The sequence below is a fragment of the Phalacrocorax aristotelis genome, chromosome 26 (assembly GCF_949628215.1).
Source record: "Phalacrocorax aristotelis chromosome 26, bGulAri2.1, whole genome shotgun sequence".
Lineage (NCBI taxonomy): Eukaryota > Metazoa > Chordata > Aves > Suliformes > Phalacrocoracidae > Phalacrocorax > Phalacrocorax aristotelis.
The window spans coordinates 2,240,160-2,259,643 of record NC_134301.1 but is presented as its reverse complement, the minus strand read 5'-3'; the positions used below and the strand labels follow the sequence as shown (position 1 = coordinate 2,259,643).

Below are 19,484 nucleotides of genomic sequence, written 5' to 3'. Positions count from 1 at the left end.
GTAAATTATTGATTCCAGTGTATTTGTTGATGTCAATGGCAGTTGCAGCCTCTTCAGGAGGAAGGCAATCAATAGTGAATGGAAATCATGTGACCGCATGAACACGGCATGGCCCGGAGTCGCATAGAGCCTTGGGGGCCAATAGCCTCCCCAGTCATTGAAAAATAGTACGGATCGATTGATATGTAAAGCCGTATCTGTTCATTTTAATGAAAAAGCACGCTAGACGAGCCAAGCAAACCCACAAATGAATGCAGACATAACAACAAAATGAGGAAGGCGATACCATGATTTAGATTTTAATCTGCTCATTCTCAGTCAACACTGACTTTGTTTCTGTTTTATTTCACCTCCTTTAACTGAGAATGAAAGTACGTCCATGCGCAATTTCTTGCAACACGCAATCGCCCTCTCTGTTTATTAAAAACCTAGCTTTCCACCTCTGTTCACAAAATATTCACACAAACTGTATTTCCACCGAGCAGTACGACACCTAGACCGCGGTCTAGATATAAGCTACACGTACGAGCTTATATAACTCGTTAAATTATTTGTAATAGGTCCAGGCCCTTTCACCCAGGATGAATGACACTATAGAAGTGTTGAAACACGTAAGAAAAAAACAGGATCGAGCAACTCTTTGGTCACGTTGTTCATCATTTTATTTCAACATGCCCGAAGCTAAGAATGGGGACTTTCTAAACACACAGCAGATGGAAAACGCAACTAGCCGAGCTCTGAGAGGCCTCGCGTTTTACTTGTACGGAAAATTGCGTTACGGAGCGCCGCTATGAGCGCTGGCCATTTGTTTATTACTCGACAAGGCATTAACTCCTCTCCCGTCGCTTTACAGCACCAGAGGCTATTTATAGCTTACAAACAGCTTCACGAACTTTACATAACAGCACCCTGCTCCCGAGAAACGGCGGGATACGAGGGGTCGCCGGGCGGTGGCGAGGGGTCGCCGGGCCCCGGGCGGGCGGCGGAGCGGCGGGAGCTGTCCGCTTCAGCACCCCCGGCCCGGCCCCGGCGCCACCGGAGCCACCGCGGCTCCTCCCGGCACGGCCGGCATCGCCTACAACGTTTGTGCGGGGAAACCGAGAGGAGCTCGTGTGTCCGTCCCCCCCCCTCCCCAAGCGCTGCTCCCCGCAGAAGGCTGGGCCCCACGGCAGCCACCACCGGGGTTACCCCCCGCACGCCGCCCCGCCTGCACCCGCAGCTTTCCGTAGAGGAGTGGCCATCACCAACACAACAAAATAACCATTCCTATGCAAGAATATTTCCAGGCCCCCTCCCTCCAAAACAGGCCGGCCAGCCATCGCCCATGAGAAAACCACTGATGTAACACTCTCTTCCCCTTCTGCCTCTAAAGATGCCAGTAGGAGGGGGCAATCGAGCTCCTAGCACACCCCTGGTCCTCGTAATTACATCTTCCACAGTGTGAAATGAGGACATACGGGTCATGGGTTCCCGTTGGGGGTGGAATGCTGCAGTGTTACAAGGACCAGGTTCCACATCTACGCACAGCAGAAACACAACCAGCGCCCCAGAAAACGACCCCACCTGGCCAAGGCCTCAAGGATCTCATGCCGATCCCCTGCAAGACGGCATACACAGAAAGCCAGCGGTGGATGAACCTACCACGCCTGGGATTTCTCTCCAAAATTCAGCTCAGGCCCCTTACGGAGGACTAGCTCCAGCTCTGGTGGCCTTCACGCACAGGCTTTCTGCTCACACACGCTCCCCTTCCCGTCAGACTTTTAGACTTTACCTCGGATCATCTGCAGCTACTGCCGAGGAGCGTCTCTTCCAGCTTCCCCACCCCCACATCAGCTGGGAATAATTTGCACCAGAAAGAGGGGGGGGAAGGAGTGGAAGAAGACACCCAGATTTTTAATACAAAAAGCTCATGAACATGCAATTCCCTGTCCCCAGAAAGGAAAAAAGTAAAATAAAATAAATTTGCCCTCACCGTTCCCCCAAAATCCGTGGGGTGGAAGGAAGCGGGAGCGCAAACCATGATGCCAACATCTGGGTCAGGCTGGAACCTCAAAGCGGCCTCCCCCCCAAACTGTCCTCCAACTTCTCCCCCTCCCCTGGCAGCAGGAGCCTGAGGATGCTGAAGAGCAGGAGAAAAGGGGGGTGGGGGGGTGGCGGGCCGTACCAGCTCTGCAGCTAGGGCTGCGGGGGGAAGGGATACCGAGGAGAACTCCAGTGATCCCTCCTCTCTCCCTCCCCACAGCGCAGACAAAGAGCACAGCCCCGAATTTGGGGGCCTGGGAGAAGGGCCCCGCGGCTCCCCGGGTCGTGGGATGGATGGAGAAGGTGGCCGGACGGGAGCTCCCACTGCCGCGGGTGGGCGTAGGGGGGGATGGCCCCCTCGCAGCCGGGGGGAGGCTGGCCCCCAGGCCGCAGAGCTGCCGCCCTCCCCTGCCCGCGGGGGCTGCGGCCGAGCGCGGGGGGAAGGGGGCGACGGACCTTCCCCCCCCCGGGGGGGCAGGGGCTGCCCCGGGAGTCCCGAGGCCGCTGCTGGGGCGTGGGGGGCGGTGTTGGCTGGGGGGGGAAGCGGGGGCTCCCCGGTGCCCCCTTCCTGAGCGCACAGGGCCCGGGCGCCCCTCGGGGCGGGCTCTCCTCCGGAGGCCGCCGGGGCACCCCCCCACCCCTGCAGCAAGAGGCGGATTTGGGCAGGGGGCGATCCCTGCCCCCCCGGCGGCCCCCGCCCGCACCGGGGGTCGCTCCCCACGCGGGCCAGGACCTGCGGAAAACCGCTCTGCGGCAAAGCCCCCGCAAAGCCGGAGGTAGGGGGGGAGGGAGGCATGGGGAAGAGTGGGTGCTGCTGGGGGGGGGGGGGGAGTTGGATTTGGGAAGAAAAAAAAAAACCAAAAATGGGGGGAGCAAAGTCTGGGAGACCCTGGGCGCCCCCCGCACGGCCCCCGCGCCGGGGCTGCAACTTACTGTGGCCGCTGCACTAGCGCGTCTCCCGCAAGGCGTTGCTGGACTGCGGAGGTGGGGGAGCTGCAGGAGGAACTGCGGTTGTCGCCATCTTGGTGCGCTGCCCGCGCTGCCCCCCCCCCCGGCGTCCGCGCGCTGCCTGCCGGCAGGGGGCTCAGCGCGCGCGGCCGAGCGCCACCGGCCCGGGAGGGGACCCCCCGCCCCAGAGCAGCGGGAACCCCCCGCCCCGCTGCGGGAGCCCCCGGCCCGAGGGGGAGACACTGGGCCCAACCCGGGGAGGGGGGGGGGGAGGCGGCCCGGCCCCCCGCCCGCAGCGCTGCCGCCAGGCGCAGCTCTAGGCCAGGTTTAAGCTGAGTTTAAAGCCAACCGCCGGTGCTCACGCGACCGCCCAGGGTCGAGCGGGGCCTGCCCAGCCGGTACCGGTACCACAGACCCAGCCCCCAGCACCGGCCCCACCGCGACCACCCGTGACACCGGGAACCGGCGCCGTTCCCGGGGATAAAACCCCACGAGCCCACGCTGCTGGAGCTGCTCCGCCAGCCCGGCACCGGCCGGCTCCTGCACAAACCCCCGGCGATGAACGTGGCTCTAGAACATCGATTCCCAGCTATTAGAACCAAACTTCGCTTAGGCCAGCGTTTCACCTCGGCCTAATTTACTGCCCATGCGGAACAGGCTTCAGAAATAAGTGGAAAAGTCCTGTAACAAACGCACAGCGCGAGCTGGGACAGGCGGCGCCCCCAGAGCAAAAGGAAAACTTTCTATCAGCCAAACACCTTTTCTTCTCCTTCTTCCGTCTCTTTTAGAGTTTCAGGATAAGCTAAAACCTCAAACGGCCACGCACCTCCCAGACTGCATCACCAAGAGCAGCTCCGTGACCTCGTCCCTGGACTCCCTGGTACCAGTAAGATTTTACAGAGGAAATGAAAAGTGCCAAAACGACATTTATGTCACAGATGCAGTGGCGTTCTTTGCCCGCTAAATCTGGGCACTGCGTTGGCTTCTTCCTTCTAAACGTGACCCGGGCTATTTGATTTCTTCTCCAGGGTCCTTCCTTGGAACCTTCCTGGTAGGTTCCCCAGGGAGCTGTGGAGCTCCCCAAAGCCCAGCAGCCCCCTGAAGAGGTGGAAGCCTCCTGTGGAATATTGTCCTCAGCCACAACCCCATCGTATATGCAGATTTCTGCCTTTTTCCAGTAAAAGAGTGAATAAGAGAGTGCTAATAATTGACCCAAGTTACCCTTCTTCAGTACAAGAGACAACTCCTCCTTCTTTATACATACAATTTATGCCTATAATACTATGCCTATAATTTATGACTGCAATTTTAGGATCAATTTTTATTGTTATGTAGTTCTTGTTCTCGATAGGACTGTACCTGTGTTGCTGTAAGAACCTGAAACTGTATTACGTTGCTGTTTTAGAAAAAAAAAACCAACCAACAAATCCACCTTGCAGAAACGTCCTCTTCATAGAATTTTAAATCTTTGTCCTCTGAGCAGGGCTTTAGGAGCTGTGTGCTGAGCAGACAAGCTAGCAGGACACAGCACTGCGCTGGAGAACTCATTTATCTTGCTTTAGAAATGACACAGGGACTAAATCTGCCCTCACTTTACATCGCTGACTTTTATGGGACTACCCTAGTGTAACACAAGGGCAGACGCGACCTAAAAAATGTAGATATCTCAAGCCATAACTAATCAAAGGCACTCAGACACACATGAAATAGGCTGCTACAGGAAGCTGCGGATTCTGAGAAACTTTTAGTCCAAACTGGACCTTCCATAGCTTGGTTCTCACTCAGGCTTAAGTTTCCAGATGTGAAATAAGTAGAGATAAAACCACCGAGATATAGGGGGAAAATGCACTGAGAACAAACTGCTGAGAAACAGGAGAGTACCTCCCAAATATAGAGCGTTTAGGTGCCCAAACATGAAAGTTAAGTCACGTAACATGAGAAAAAATACCTTCTCTAGGGAGCTAACGGTGCCAGTGGCTTGTAGCTCCCAGTGCCGGGCCCAGGCGAGGCTGCCGGCGCTGGCCGAAGGGACGAGGCAGGGCAAGCCGGCCCCCGGCCGGAGATGCAGGAGCACACCCCGGCTTCCAACTAGGGCACCCACAGAGCTGCTGGGAGCTGTGGGCACGCGGGGCCCTTCGGGGCTGGGCCACGCACCAGAAATACTTCAAGGACATTCTGGGGCCCCAAGGGTGTTATTACAGTTTGTATAAGATATCTTTAAGCAAGGCGCTTAAAGAAATAAATAGGTCAATGCCCTCGGAGGTTCAACAGCGATAACAAAGCAAAACGAAAAGTTCCTAATTGACCTCAGCGGTCCCGGCGCAGCCTCAGAGAGACGCGATCCCAGGTGAGAGCCATGAGTTCAGCGTGGTCCCCATCGAGAGCTGCACTTGCGCAGGCTGCCCCATCCAACCTTCCGACCAGTCAGAGCCGCCTTGTTCTCTATCCCGATCCAGGTTGAAAGGGAATCCTCGGAGCACACGCTCTGAGTTTCAAAGTATTTCCAAAACAACGCTGCTTTGTAAAGCGGGTAAATATCACAACTCCAGCTAACAGTTTCACTTGCCTGTGATCAGAACAGTAAAGCTGATAAAAAACATAAAACCCTTCCTTGGGTTAAAACAGAACAAAACTACCCAGAACTCGGGCAACAGAACTAAGATGAATCTGTAATTCTCGATCTGGACAATAACCACCTGGCACTGTGCTGTCTCTTTAAGGAGCACAAAGCTGCTCAGGGCAAAAAGTATTGCTTGATAAGGATACTGCCTTTTCCTTATTTCATCACTACAGCCCTCACTTCCCCCCTCACCTTCGGTGGCGTGACCCCCATTGCCTCATCAGCTCCTAGGCTGTGCGGACAGGGACGTGGCGCACACACGCCTCTGCCGAGCACGCAGGGTGGGCTTCTCTGTGTCTTTGCTAGGACAGGCACCGCGCAAGCCCTCTGAGGCCAAACAAAGTTTAGGAGCTGGAATGCCGAGGTAATTTAAACAGATTGTTACACGTGGACAGTCAGAGGGGTTGCTACAGTCTAAAAGACTTTATCATGGTGTAATCCTCCTGTTACACAAGCGTACGGTGCTCTTAAGCAAGCTCTGTGCCGCCTATAAGCTGAGGTTGTACCTAAACCCTCAAGCTGCTGGGAGAGGCGAGAGGTGTGGAGAGCGTGCGCCACACACCAAGCCGCCGCTCGGAGCCGCTCAAGGTGTGATGATGATACAGCAGCCACAAAACTGATAAGCAAAATACTCGGAGGGTTCGGAACAGGCTCAAGGCAGGCAGGACTGGAGCTTTCTGAATCAATCCAATTAAAGAGGCAATAAATTCAAAGCAAGTTGTACGTTAAGCAGCAAGGCCCGCCTGCTCAGCACTGCTTGCTCTCTGCTCCCCGTTCGTTCAGGTGCTCCCAGCAGCTCTGCACAACTGCTGTGCTGCTGCTTCAAGAGGGCACTTGGTGCCCAGACAGACAGACGGGACAGACAGACATACACATTCAGTTCAGGGGTGGCCCTGGCAGCAGCGAGGGCTGCAGACAGGGCAGGGGGTGCTTGTGGCCTGACACCGGCCACCCACAGGGATGGGGCTTGCTTTCTTCCTCCAGTAATGCGTGCAGCTCCTCCTCCTCCCCGTCCATGTCTCCCCGTCCATGTCCTTGCCTGCTTCAGCTTATGGGGCTCCTTCTCTACATCCTTCCATACATCATGGCTAAGGGGACGCCCATCTACAACCATAAGGTCTACAAGCGGAAACAAGAGCTGTTCAGCACCTTAAGAAAATTTGCGGGCCCTTTGGGCCAGCTCACATTGCCGGAAATTGGGACGGGCACCGGCACCAATTTCCAGTTCCACCCGCCAGGCTGCCAGCTGATGTGCACCAACCCGAACCCTGATTTCAGAAAGTTCCTCCTCAAGAGCCTCTCGGAGAACCAGCAGCTTAAGCTTGAACGTTTGGTGGTTGCTTCTGGCGAGGAACTGCATCGAACGCCAGGCGGCACCATGGACGCGGTGGTGCGCGCCCTCAGTGCCGCGCTCGGTGACCGACGTCGGGGAAGTCCTGATGGAGGCTTTGCGAGTGCTCGGGCTGGTGAGCTGGGGCAGCTCGAGGGAGATGGGGGATCCTGATTTGTGTCCTGATAAGCCAAGCTGTGTGTACTGACCTACATTTAGGAGACTGCAATCACCTGCACCGGGACAAGAGCTTAGAAATCAACCATCATACCCACTTATCCACTCACAAGTAATTTTCTTCTGTGCTGCTCCACCTGCAGATGAAAGGAGCAGCTCAGCCTGCTTCCCCCCTCCCTCCTCAGCACGACTGGTGTGCTGCCACGCACCCACAAGGGCTGGGGTGCCGGCTGCCTCAGCAAGTGGGACATGCAGCTCCTGAATCCGGGCAGCCTGGCTCCTGTGCTTACACAGCTGGGCTACCTCCAAAAACTCCAAGGCTAAAGCTGTTTCAGAAAGAAGCAGCAAAGAAGAAACAAAACCCCCAAAGCCAACAACCCAGGAGGTGCTGGGAGGAGTAGAGCGGTACTGGATAAGCAGGATTACTCCAGCCCAAGGGGGGACTAATGGGAGGGAAGCAGGAGGGGATGGACATTGTAACACGGGTGAATTATTAACTCCAGTTTCAGTTCATTTGCCATGTGCACTCTCTAGAGAGTCTCTCTCTTATCTTTAAAACTTGTCCACCTAAGCAGGTATTTTCATTATAATCTAAGGTGACACTTGTAAAACGCCGCATTCACATGCTGCTTTCCCAATACTTTTTTTCTCCGGTTGGAATAACTAGGGAAGAGTTTAATTTAAACTTAACACAAATCCTGTCCATGCAGATGAGCTAAATCTGGGTAACGGGCCAGAGCCTCCATGTGTAAATGAGACTTCAGCCCCGCATGTGGCTGAAAACCTAATTAATTCCTGGAGGAAATCTCATACACTCCTACAAAGCAGAACTAGGGAAGAGGGAATAAGATTGCACCCAACACACTCCAGTAAGAAGGGGAAGGAAACATCAGCTCTGAGCAAAGCTTTGACTTTGGAGCCCTTTGGCTCCACTGGCCACAGTTTTACAGGAAAGCTTTGCTTACAACCCTGGATTTGCTTTTTATCTGCTATTTATAAACTCGGAAAGACATTGAACAGAGGTAGTGGAAGATACAATTGAACGTTGATAGGGTTCACATGACTGACAAGGACAAAACTATTCTGCGCTACGGATACTGACTGCGGCCTGGGACACTGGACTTCTGCTTGCTAAAGTCATCTCGCGTGGCTACATCCTTGCTGGTATGTAGGGTGAGCAGATTGTTTATTCCCATTTCTCAGATGAGAAAAACTGAAACAGAGGAAATTAAAGTGGTTTGTCCAAGATCAGCCAAGGCAGAGACAAAAACCTGGGGCAGCAGTTCCTGCCATCAGACCACATGGCCTCTTGCACAATCCTAAGTGGCACCTATCAGAAATGTGCAGGCATCCCGTCATAACCCCCGTCCTCAGCGAAAACTGTACAGGAGGGACTTTTAGAGATCTCAGAGTTCAAATGAAACACGACTCCAGCACACGTAACATCTAGGAAAGGAGGCTGGTCTTCCGAGAGGCAATAAAAGGCCGCTTGTTTACCACTATGCACAAGGCCAAGTTTCTGCATCCAGGGGTGAACAGCCCTCAGGCCTTTTACACTGGGTTTTTTTATGCCACTGTTTTCCAGGGTGGAGCGTTCTATTTCTTGGAGCACGTGGCTGCAGATCATTCCAGCTGCACCTACTTTTGGCAAAAGATCTGCGACCCAGTCTGGAAGTATTTTGGAGATGGGTGTTCCTTGAGCAAGAGAGACACAGAAGGAGCTGGAGAAAACTAATTTCTCAGAACTGAATTTGAGGCGCGTTCATGTCACGCCTTACTGGATTCCTACTCGTCCTCACATCATTGGGTACACAGTAAAATAAGTGACCATGAGCACTGCGGGATGCAGGACCACCCTCCAGCACTCCTTTCGTGCTTTATGGAAGGTTTTTCACCCTTACAGTCAGCTCTTGTACAGCAGCTGGCTACCCAGAATAAAGGTATTGAAGATTTCCTGAGCATCCACAGCACATTCAACCTGGGAGTCACGTTCTTCCATTTGTTAGACAGCCCTTCTGGACAGAGCTCTGAAATAGAGCTGCTGCGCAGGGACCAGGCAAACTGGAATGGCATCTAAATGCCTTTCGGTCCAACACAAACCCAAGGAGGAGGCAGCATCTTGGAGAGCTGAGAAGGGGGAGAGGGCAGAAAGGGAACAGAAGACACATGCAAGCAAGTAGAGAGGGCTAATGTTTTTCTAAGGGCAGAGAATAATGCCCAACCTCTAATGTTTCCAATACAGGACACTTGCATAATAGATACAGCATCAGTATGAGCATTTTCATTTCAGGCTTCCCATTATGAAGTATATTTACGAGCAGGCGTTCGCCTGCCCGTGCCAGTACAGTCCTCCCGGACAGGACTGTTTATTCAGGGAAGTGCTCATTACACCACACGTTCACTGGCATAGCTCTCACTGGCCGTTAGATGCTAATGCCATCAGCGCAGATTTAACTTGAACAGCCACCTACAAAGCAAAAAGTGGAACTTCTCTTTACACTGGGAGAAAATAGGCAGAAATCGCATCTGCGCTGTGAGACGCTGTTATGAGATCAGCCATGTCCTTAGAGCCCTCTGGTCATGCACTACTAACATGTTTTAGCTACGCTTAAACTCTTCGCTTTCTACTCTCCCTCCAATCTAGATCACGCCTTTCAGAGGCCTCTTCTAAAAGCCAGGAGTTTGATCAGGAATGTTGTCCAGTTAAACTCCCCCAGGACACCAGGAGAAGGTGCTGCTCTCTTGGCCACTGTTTAACCCGATCTATGACCTCCTGCAGTATAGCAGCAAGGAATTAAAGCCTGGTACAGATTATATTTGTAAGAAAATAATGCATTAACATCTCTATTTTGTGCTCCATACACATCCAATTAGTCTACACACAACGTAATTCCCATTGTTCAAATCTGCTTCTCTAACGTAGTTGCCACAAGGTGGAGGTAGGAAGGTACGACGACGGAATTCGTTAATAAAGCAGTCTAATAACGATGCTGCCCTGTGCTGGATTTTATATTTGCTTTCTTACCACTAGAGGGAGGAGATAACTCATTCGACAAAGGGACTGCCTGTCACTCAACAGAACAACAAAATTCTCCAACACAATTCACAGTAGAACTGCCTTTATTAGGGACCTGAACTCCCTTCCCTACACTAGGCTCACCTGGAGCAGGGCAATTAAATGCTAGTGGTTAATCTACAATCCTGCCAAGGCCTTTGGAAAAGCACTGGCGACTGCAAAGTTGAAAAAGTTTTACAGAACGCATTTAGCATCGAATGGACCGTTCACTGTTGCCTGAAGTGTATAAAGGTAGTAAAACTAAGCCATATACTCCATGCGGTGATTACCAAATTAATAAATTTCTTTATCTCTGTTCTACAATTCCCATCAAAGGTCTGAAAGATAACTGAGAAAAGCAAGCTCATTCACTGCAAAGGAGCCCATATGCGCATACCAAAGCTTCTCAGGTGTCCACAAACTGGAAAGACTGAAAACTGCTGCTGCAGAGGGAGCACAGAGCTGCCTGGCTCATCCAGCTACTCACAAGGCGCCGTAAATTAACTCTTAAACAAACGTGTTTGAAATGAAATGCTAATCAAACTCCTAATGAAATGCCGACAGCAAATCCAGAGTTCAGGTTAATTTCCTTCAGCTCGCTGGAGACAACACACGGTTGCTTTAAGAGATACAAACTGTAACCTGAAACTGCAGAACACGGAATTAGGGTATCTTGTGACATTTTGCCAGTGGTTACATATGAAGTTGTACTGCCCAGTTTACCCTGCTTGCGTAACAGACTGGCAGCTCCTCTTCCGCCAGCCGCCAGCGCTGGGACGCTACGGTAACTGTTTGGTATGCGGTCCTGCTTTGCCCTTCCTTGCCTGTGACCAGACTTTAAAATCAGCTGTAGAGAAAAGTCTACCAGATCAATCCAAGGAGCTGGATATTCTTCAAGAGGAACACGGAAAGTACACGAGTGGGGCTCGGTCTGAATTCCAGGGGCTCTAATCCACAGAAGAACTACTTTTGCTGAGTACAGATCGTCTGCCCCACGCTGGAAATGACAGAGGCCAGCATCCTCGTCTTCCGTGCCTGCCTGGCGCTGCTTGCCATGCCCATCTACCTGCTATCGTTCCTGGGCATATGGGAGCCCTTCTGCAGGAAGGTATTTTTTCCTTTCTTCTTAGAGAAGATTTCTGCAATTCATGAGCGCAAAACAAAGAAGCAGAAACAGGAGCTATTTCGTAATCTGCCTGACTTCGCGAGCCCCTCAGGAGAGCTGAAACTGCTGGAGATCGGGACCGGCTGCGGTGCTAACTTCCAGTATTACCCACCAGGCTGCAAAGTCACCTGCACTGACATAAACCCCAACTTTCAGCAAAGCCTTTTGAGAAGCATGAACAAGAACCAACACGTCCACTACGAGAGTTTCCTGGTAGCTGCAGGAGAAGACCTGCACGAGGTGCCCAGCGGTTCTGTGGACGCAGTCATCTGCACCCTGGTCCTCTGCTCTGTGCACAGTGTGAACGGCACCCTGAAGGAGGTACTGCGAGTGCTCAGACCTGTGAGTATCTCACTTAAACAGTTTTGTTATTACCTTTATCATCTATTCCAGAGGCACTGCACCAAAAGAAAATAAAAAAAAAAAAAGGAAGAAAAAAGTTGGTTTTGAGGTTACAAACCAGACCCAGTGTATTTCTGTAGTTAAATCAGATTTACCACCACTCACCACTGCTAAATGGTGCAAAGAAGCAGCAACACACTGGTCAGCCTGTCCTAGTCTTAAAAGTAAATGCCTAAAATGAAAAAAATAGTCTGGGAACTAGAGCTGCCACTAATTTTGTAAGTAATTATGGTATATAATTTAAAGCAGAACTCGTTCCTGTGGTGGTGTCTCTCCCCACACACACCAGATTTTCTTTGGGTGGGAAGCTCTCTGTTGGAGACTGAAAGTCTGCATTTTAAATAAACTGCTTTAGCCTCTTAGAAGTGGGTCTGATCTACCTGTACAACTAGTTTAATTAAATGCCTTAATTCCCTGTAGTATACTAATCAAGCTAAAGATTTAAAAACAGCTGTTTTGTTGGGGTATTTTTTGCAATAGACTTTCAGCCTTTAAAATGGCATTTCAGACAATCCTCTGGGTTGTCAAAAACTGATGAGTTTGAGTAGGATTTATACATTTCTCTTGGTTTCCTTCGAGAAAAGTGACATGCTAGCAACTGTGATTGAAACAAAAAGAGAACAAACTATTGCTATAATAAAAAAGGGATCAGAGGAGTATATCCTTCACGCTTTCTGAATAGGCATTTTGAATCTCTGCAAGTTTCCTGCTTAGATTAATGCCAACTGACACCACAAAAGCAAAAAGCGGGCAGGGAAGGGGTGGGAGAATAGCGACGAGCGATCAAGCTGCACATGAGCTGGTCTGTGCTTGAGAGGAGGTGGGATGGAGGGGAGAAGTTCGGCATAACCCCAGCACCTGCTGCGGCTCTGTAAGACAGCTTTGTTTTTCCCAGGGAGGCGCTTTTTATTTCTTGGAGCACGTGGCCGCTGATCATTCCAGCTGGAAGTATTTTTGGCAGCAGATCTGCCATCCGACTTGGAAACTCGTCTTTGCTGGATGCTGCCTAACGAGAGAGATATGGAAGAATCTCGAACAGGCCAACTTCTCGGAGCTGAACTTAAAACACATAAGCGTAGCGCTGCCCTGGACGCCCATTCAGCCCCACATCATTGGGTACGCCGTGAAGTAACCCACCGCCCCGCCAGGCCCTCTCCCCTGCCCCACAGAAATTCCTTGACATAATCAACGCAAACCACGCGGCATAGGCTAATCCTGACATCTGAATTTAGGTAACGCGGTGAAGGACTTCAATTAAAGTTCCTGGTTTAAGCACCAAAAGAGAAGAGAGGGTCAGTTTTCTAAACGTCTTTAAAGGCCTTGCGCTGCCGACCGTGCCTCGCCGGACCCCAGCGCAGCCCACGGAGGAGCCCAGGAGGAGGCTGCGGGAGGCAAACCAGCCCAGCAGGCAGAAATAATAATGCATTAACTCAAGGGAAGTTCTGCCTATGCCTGGCTGACACTGGGAAGCGATTCCTTCGGGTGCTCCCCATGCCGGGAAGCAGCCGGGGCCCAGTGAGCCCTTGTTCGCCGGCACCGGGCTCGACCCGCTCCCCTCTCCCCACGCTCTGTCACAGCTGTTCGCGTTCCAGCCTCACAGAACAAGCAGTCCGATGCAAACCCTTCACATCTTACATCTACCCTTAACGTCTAACTTTTGCTCGGCCAGAATTTATTTACAAAAGACGGGGGTGGGGAGGGGAGGAGAGGCACACGCCCTGCCTCCCCACGTTACACTTACCAAAGCCTCTCGGGCACTTGGCTGGCTGCCTGCCTGCCCCTGCGCGGTAATCGGTTCTAACACTGTTCGCCACCGGAGCATTAAAAGACTCGTGTTTAACGTTTAACGGGAAGTTTCTCGGGGAGGCGCCGCAGCTCAGTCAGGAGCCGCCGCCTCAGCGGCGCCCCCGCGCTCCTGCCCCGCCGCCATTTTGTCCCCCTCGACGGAGGATGCGGCGGGGCCGGGCCGCCACCGCCCTGCCGCTGCTGCTGCCGCTGCTGGCGGCCGCCCTGCCCGGGGTGGCGGCGCCGGCGGCTCCCGCGGAGGGTACCGCGGCTGGGCCGGGGCAGCGGGGGTGGGAAGGGCCGTGGGCGGCGGTTTAAGGGCCTGAGGGGGCAGGCGGGGAGGGGGGGAAGGGGGCCGGGCTGGGGTGTCCCACGGCTCCCCACAGACACGCGGGAAAATCATAGAATCATGGAATGGGCTGGGGGGGAAGGGACCTTTCGAGGGCATCCAGCCCAACCCCCTGCCCTGAGCAGGGGCATCCCCAGCTCGACCAGTTGGCTCAGAGCCCCAGCCAGCCTGGCCTTGGATGTCTCCAGGGATGGGGCCTCCACAACCTCTCTGGGCAACCTGGGCCAGCGCTTCGCCACAGAATCACAGGTTGGAAGGGACCTCAGGGATCATCTAGTCCAACCTTAGAGTAAAAAAGTTCTTTCTTCTATCCAGTGTAAATCTCCCTGCCTTTAGTTTAAAGCCATCCCCCCTTGTCCTGTCACAGCAGGCCTTGCTAAAGAGGCCACCCCTACCCTTCCCACAGCCCCCCTTTGAGCACTGGGAGGCCGCAATAAGGTCTCCCCGCAGCCTCCCCTTCCCCAGCTGCACAACCCCAGCTCTCCCAGCCCGGCCTCGCAGCAGAGGGGCTCCAGCCCTCGGAGCATTTCTGTGCCCCCTCTGGCCCCACTCCAGCAGTTCCATGTCCTTGTTGCTGAGGGCTCCGGAGCTGGACGCAGGACTCCAGGGAAAACTTCACCTCTACCTAAATGGGATGAATTCATAAAGCAACAGTGACTGCAGCCTGCTTACCCTCCACGCACACAATAAATCCATACACAAGAAACACATATGCAACCAGATGAAACACACATATTTCATATAACCTAAGAAAACAGCCCTGGGATCTCCAGAAGCTGGGCTCCCGCTGAAAACATCAAAAATCCCACAGCAAGTAATGCTGTAGATTAAAAAAAAAACCCCAAACCCCAAACCAAATTAAAAGCAAAGTCCTGAAACGCTGCGTGCGCACCAGAAGCTCTGCTCCCCAGTCTGAACGATACAAGCGAGACTGTTCTGTTTTGCAGAGTGTGGACAACGGCCGCTTGTAGACAGCCTCTCAGGGTCCCGCATCGTAGGGGGACGCGACACTCGAGCTGGAGCGTGGCCGTGGTCAGTTAGCCTCCAGATTCTCCAGGCTGGTGTACAATTCACACACGTTTGTGGTGGAGTTTTAGTTAATGAGAATTCAGTACTTACCGCTGGCCACTGCGTTACAGGAAGGAAGTATGTATTCATGCTAATACCTCTTTTTATTAAGTATGAGAACAGGGTAGATCAGCAAAGCATCACCTGTGGTAAAGGGAAATCGATGGGACAGACGGACCGGGCTCTCATAGTGCAGAAACAATGTGTGGACCCAAAGCACGCAGCTCCTCTTTACTGGTACGGCCCGTAGCAGGGAGCGGTCGTGGCGCTAAGGACCGAAGACCGTCCCCTTTGTCACCTTCGCTGTCACGGTCGTGTGTGGTGGCGGCCGCCAGCCCAGCACAGGACGCAAAGTTACATCTTCGTAACTCAACATGAAGAAGTCTTGGATACGCGCTTCTGGCATGGCCCAGAACGATCTCTGTTAATAGATAAAGGGTTGGTTGTTTTTGATCGAGGTGACATTTCTATTAGGTTGGGGGCTTCTTTCTTCATGGAGCTCTAATAGATTTTCTGATTAACAGATTTTTCTAAACTAGTAAAGCTCACTGCAAAAAGAAAATGTTACAATACTTAGATTAGAAACATCATAATTCTTTAGTTTTAACACTATTTCCATTTTTTCCTGTTTAACAGAACCAACAATTTGGCACTTCACTACATTCCTTTTTTTGGACAATATGGTAAAACCACTCCTTAGAACAGGCCTTTTAATTGTACTTACAGAATTCTCCTGCACTGCAGCTATCTGATTGCTGTTGTCTTTTCCGTAGTCTTCTGCATAGCTGCAAAATCTGCCCACTAGTTCAGGCAAGTTCGTATCGACTGTGTTGATATAACCATGACCTGAGGGAAACTAAACCGTAAAAACCTCTGAACTTTGGAATTTTATAATTTATCAGGACTCTGCTAGATCAGCTCCTTGTTTCTTTAAATGCACTTTGACAAACACTGATTTAAAAGGCATTATATCACAAATAATTTAATTTTTATCTTAGTCTGGAGAATTTTGGAAGTTAATCTGAATTTTACAGCCTGCCCTTTGCCGCCCATCACAGGCCAAATTCAATTCTCACTTAATACCAGTGAAGATTTTTTTCAACACACGTGAATAGAAATTAGGTCTGAATGACTCCAGCCCTATTTCTAGATTTAACATTAAGCTGATATTAATTATTTGTAACTTCTAGTTCATGCATTTCCCAGATCTAACTGCAAGCACAGTCTTTGTAAGCATTGTGGGTGCAAGACTACTTCCTTTCTGCAAAATAAATCCATGTTTTTATCTTTTTCAAAAGAATATCTCTCGGGTGGCTCCTGCTGAGATGGGCTGGGAAGCAAAACCTGACTTTCAGCTTAAATCATTAATCTGAATTCACCTTAACAGCCGTAACAAGCATTAGGCAAGCGAGCGCTAGAACAGACGAAATGGTAATTAGCCAAATATGTTCCGGAAAATATTTACTACAGAATTTTTCAGTGTATATTCCTAAAGGTGAATAAGCCAACAGTAAAACAACCGGTTACAACAATGCCATCAAGAAACGTGTTTACTTTAACATACCATGAATTCTCTCTTAGGGACCCATATTCCTGGAGAGCTGTTTTGGGCGTGCATAACCTTTGGAAACACGGCAAACACGCAGCAAAAAGAAACATCAGAAGCATCGCTGTGCACCCAGAATTCCAGAGAGAAGCATTTGAGAATGATATTGCATTATTTGAACTCGACTCCGCGGTACGCTACAGTGACTACATTCAGCCCATCTGCTTACCCCCCGCAGCCCTCCACCCATACCCTGACAACGCGACAGAATGCTTTATCAGTGGCTGGGGACGTACGGCAGAAAAAGGTAAAAACTCCCTTGCGCTGCTGACCGCATTATAAGCTACATAACTAATGGTTATCTAAATTTATGGTGTAAACTTGGGGCTGTCCTGTGCAGGGACAGGAGCTGGACTTGATGATCCCTGAGGGTCCCTTCCAGCTCCGGGCATTCTGTGATTCCCTGATACCGGGTTCCAGTCCCTCAAGCTCACTGAGAGAGAACTGAATGTGTTCGGGTTATTGTCTCATCACACGTTGTTAAATCCTTCCGCAACTGAATATCTGCTTTCAGTATTTTTTCCACTGAAAGCAGACTAGATCTACACAGACATAAACAAAGGTATACATTTTTTAGCCTTTTTTACAAGTATAATGTGAAAAAAGGAAAAGAAACTGGCCTGACTTTCAGATCCATGGTACAGCTACTCAGTATTGTCTGCTATAAACAGCTTTTTTTCCTTGAAAAACAATTCTGATGCCGTGCACTGTGAACTCAGGGGTCCCCGTGTATGTCACAAATGGCTGCACTCCCTCAAATTCTCTCTTTAATCACAATGAGCACAAACTTGGTCGGACATCAGCTGCTGGGGTGCATCTTTCTTGCGTGGAAATTTCAGGGACAGCTGGGGATCGCATGAGCTTGTTTGCTAAGTCCCCTCTGGCATTTTGAGCAAGGCTAGCGAGCAGTACTTTTATCATCCATGTTTCTTCAGTATAAGAACTGCAAAGACTACATCAAATCCAAGTGTGCAAATCCTTAGCCCGCTTAAGTTTAAATCCATTCGAAGTAGGCACAGTCGATATTGCGTACGTGCCTGAACGCGTACAGAAACGTGCCTCAGCTAGTTAAAAGGGGAAAAAAGAGCACAGTAAGAATTGTCACACACAACAGCAGGAATATTTTACCTTTCTATATGCTGTCTTCCATTAAAGGTAAAATTTCAGCCGAGTTAAAAGAAGCGCAAGTGGAAATCATTCCTTCTAGCGTCTGTAACAGTTCCGATGCGTACGGAGGCCTGATTAACAACAACATGATTTGTGCTGGCTCTTGGGCGGGAGGCACCGATACCTGTCAGGTAAGAACGACCATTGTGCCTGACCTGCCACTACAGAAACCACAGAGGCAGAGTCCCGGGGCGTCACGATGAGCAGCATCTGTAGCGTAATTGGTTAAAATGGCACGAGTGCTAAACAGAAAACACGTCAAACTGCAAAAGAAGCATCATGAATAGAGAGGCGAGACGGCGATTCCAGAGAAAAACCACATCTCAAAAACACACAGGCAAAGGACTCGACAGTACTCGGAAGACGACAAGAATAAGTTAAAGGAGAAAAACCGCAAACACGTTAGTATTTTGTATTTACACAACACAGGCCTCAAAGATGTCAATAAATGACACAACATTACACAAATACACCTAGGGGTGCGCACACACGTGCCACTGCACGCGTCGCCTGCGAAGCCCACAAGCATCTCGCCCGGTTTTATGCTTATGAAAGAGAGCAGCGGGGTTGGAAAGCGATACGGTTCAGTGGTTCGGCAAGAGTTTTATTCCACCACTGCCCCGTCAGCATCGCTTTCTCTGAAGAGAGCTCTCGGCTCTGAAGCGCTCGTATGCAAAAGCTGGGGCACCCGTTGTGGAGACATTTATAATTAAAACCCATAATGTATTCAGCAGTACTGTCTGACACACTTCCTGCTTACTCAGCAGTTTTCTTTTAAGTAGGTGAGACGGCAAAGAGCCGGGGCTGCGCAGTTGTCACCGCGCTGCTTGGTACTTACGCACCGTGCGGACGGTGGGTTCTCGCATTAACTGGCGAGTGAGGAAGTTCAGGGAGACAAGCCTTAGCCTGGAAAAGTGCAGAAGGAAAAGCAACACCAGAACTTTAGTTAAGGACACTGAAACCAACGCAGGCACGGTGTCCTAGTCCAGGCAGTCGCACCTGGCATCACCGAATGTTACCTTTGTTTGCCCGCGTGCTACTACGTACTGTCTGTGTACGGCTGGTGTTATTAGCGTCCAGTTAACTTAGCTGATCTAAAGTAAAAAAGCCAGTGGGTGCATTACTGACTTAATTCTGCGTTGGCTCCTGGAAGGGAACATACGTTACTCTTTTTTTTAATCATTTATTTACAGGGAGACAGTGGTGGACCTTTAGCGTGCTATCACCCTCATGCCAACAAATACTATCTCCTAGGGATTGCTAGTTTTGGAGTCGGCTGTGGCCAACCAAAGTTTCCCGGGGTCTACGTCCGTTTATCTCAGTACAGAAGATGGATAGAATCTGAACTTCTGCTGAGGAATGAGGCTGCGAATCCCGGGCGCGTCACACTTACCCTCCTCCTGGCTGCGATACGCGTAGTGCTTGCGTAGGCCTCCTACAGGGACGAACCATTGCGTCCTCGTCAGAGAGGTTTGTCTGCCTGCTAAAACCTGGAGAGCTAACTCCCGCTGCAGAATAAATCTACGAGCCAAAGGACACACACCTGGTCTTGAGAAGTCGTTGTTTGCAGTTGTGTAATCTTTTTTGTTTTCTGCCTTTGCTGTCCACACTAACGGCAGAGGAGATTACAGCCTTGGCCCTAATAATGAAATCGAATATAGAAACGTTACCAACTGAAAATACTTTCTTCCTACCCCGTTCTTTGCTTTTCCAGCTTGTACTTAGCAAATTCTACCACCATTTCGCAGCTGGCAGAGACGCTCCCTCTGCTGGGCGAACACCAGCAGAGC

At 51.0% G+C, this 19,484-nt stretch overlaps 3 protein-coding genes and 1 pseudogene across 3 annotated transcripts in view; 3 read left to right on the top strand and 1 right to left on the bottom strand.

Moving 5' to 3' along the window:
- The window catches only part of SCN8A (sodium voltage-gated channel alpha subunit 8), a 59,248-nt gene extending 56,155 nt beyond the window's left edge, over positions 1-3,093 (bottom strand). The window contains exon 1 of the mRNA XM_075075510.1: positions 2,956-3,093. The gene's annotated coding sequence lies outside the window, so the exon portion shown is untranslated. The remainder of the gene's footprint in view (positions 1-2,955) is intronic.
- A 3,457-nt stretch (positions 3,094-6,550) lies between these two features.
- LOC142048582 (thiol S-methyltransferase TMT1A-like) lies at positions 6,551-9,001 on the top strand (annotated as a pseudogene).
- A 1,206-nt stretch (positions 9,002-10,207) lies between these two features.
- On the top strand, positions 10,208-13,566 carry TMT1A (thiol methyltransferase 1A). Its single transcript, XM_075075626.1, has 2 exons — positions 10,208-11,659; positions 12,615-13,566. The coding sequence occupies exons 1-2, from the start codon at positions 11,156-11,158 to the stop codon at positions 12,849-12,851; spliced, it is 741 nt and encodes a 246-aa protein (XP_074931727.1). The 5' UTR covers positions 10,208-11,155; the 3' UTR covers positions 12,852-13,566.
- Positions 13,555-19,236, top strand: TMPRSS12 (transmembrane serine protease 12). The gene is made up of 5 exons (XM_075075627.1): positions 13,555-13,766; positions 14,801-14,999; positions 16,503-16,774; positions 17,683-17,825; positions 18,888-19,236. The coding sequence occupies exons 1-5, from the start codon at positions 13,670-13,672 to the stop codon at positions 19,122-19,124; spliced, it is 948 nt and encodes a 315-aa protein (XP_074931728.1). The 5' UTR covers positions 13,555-13,669; the 3' UTR covers positions 19,125-19,236.
- Positions 19,237-19,484: the final 248 nt, after the last annotated feature.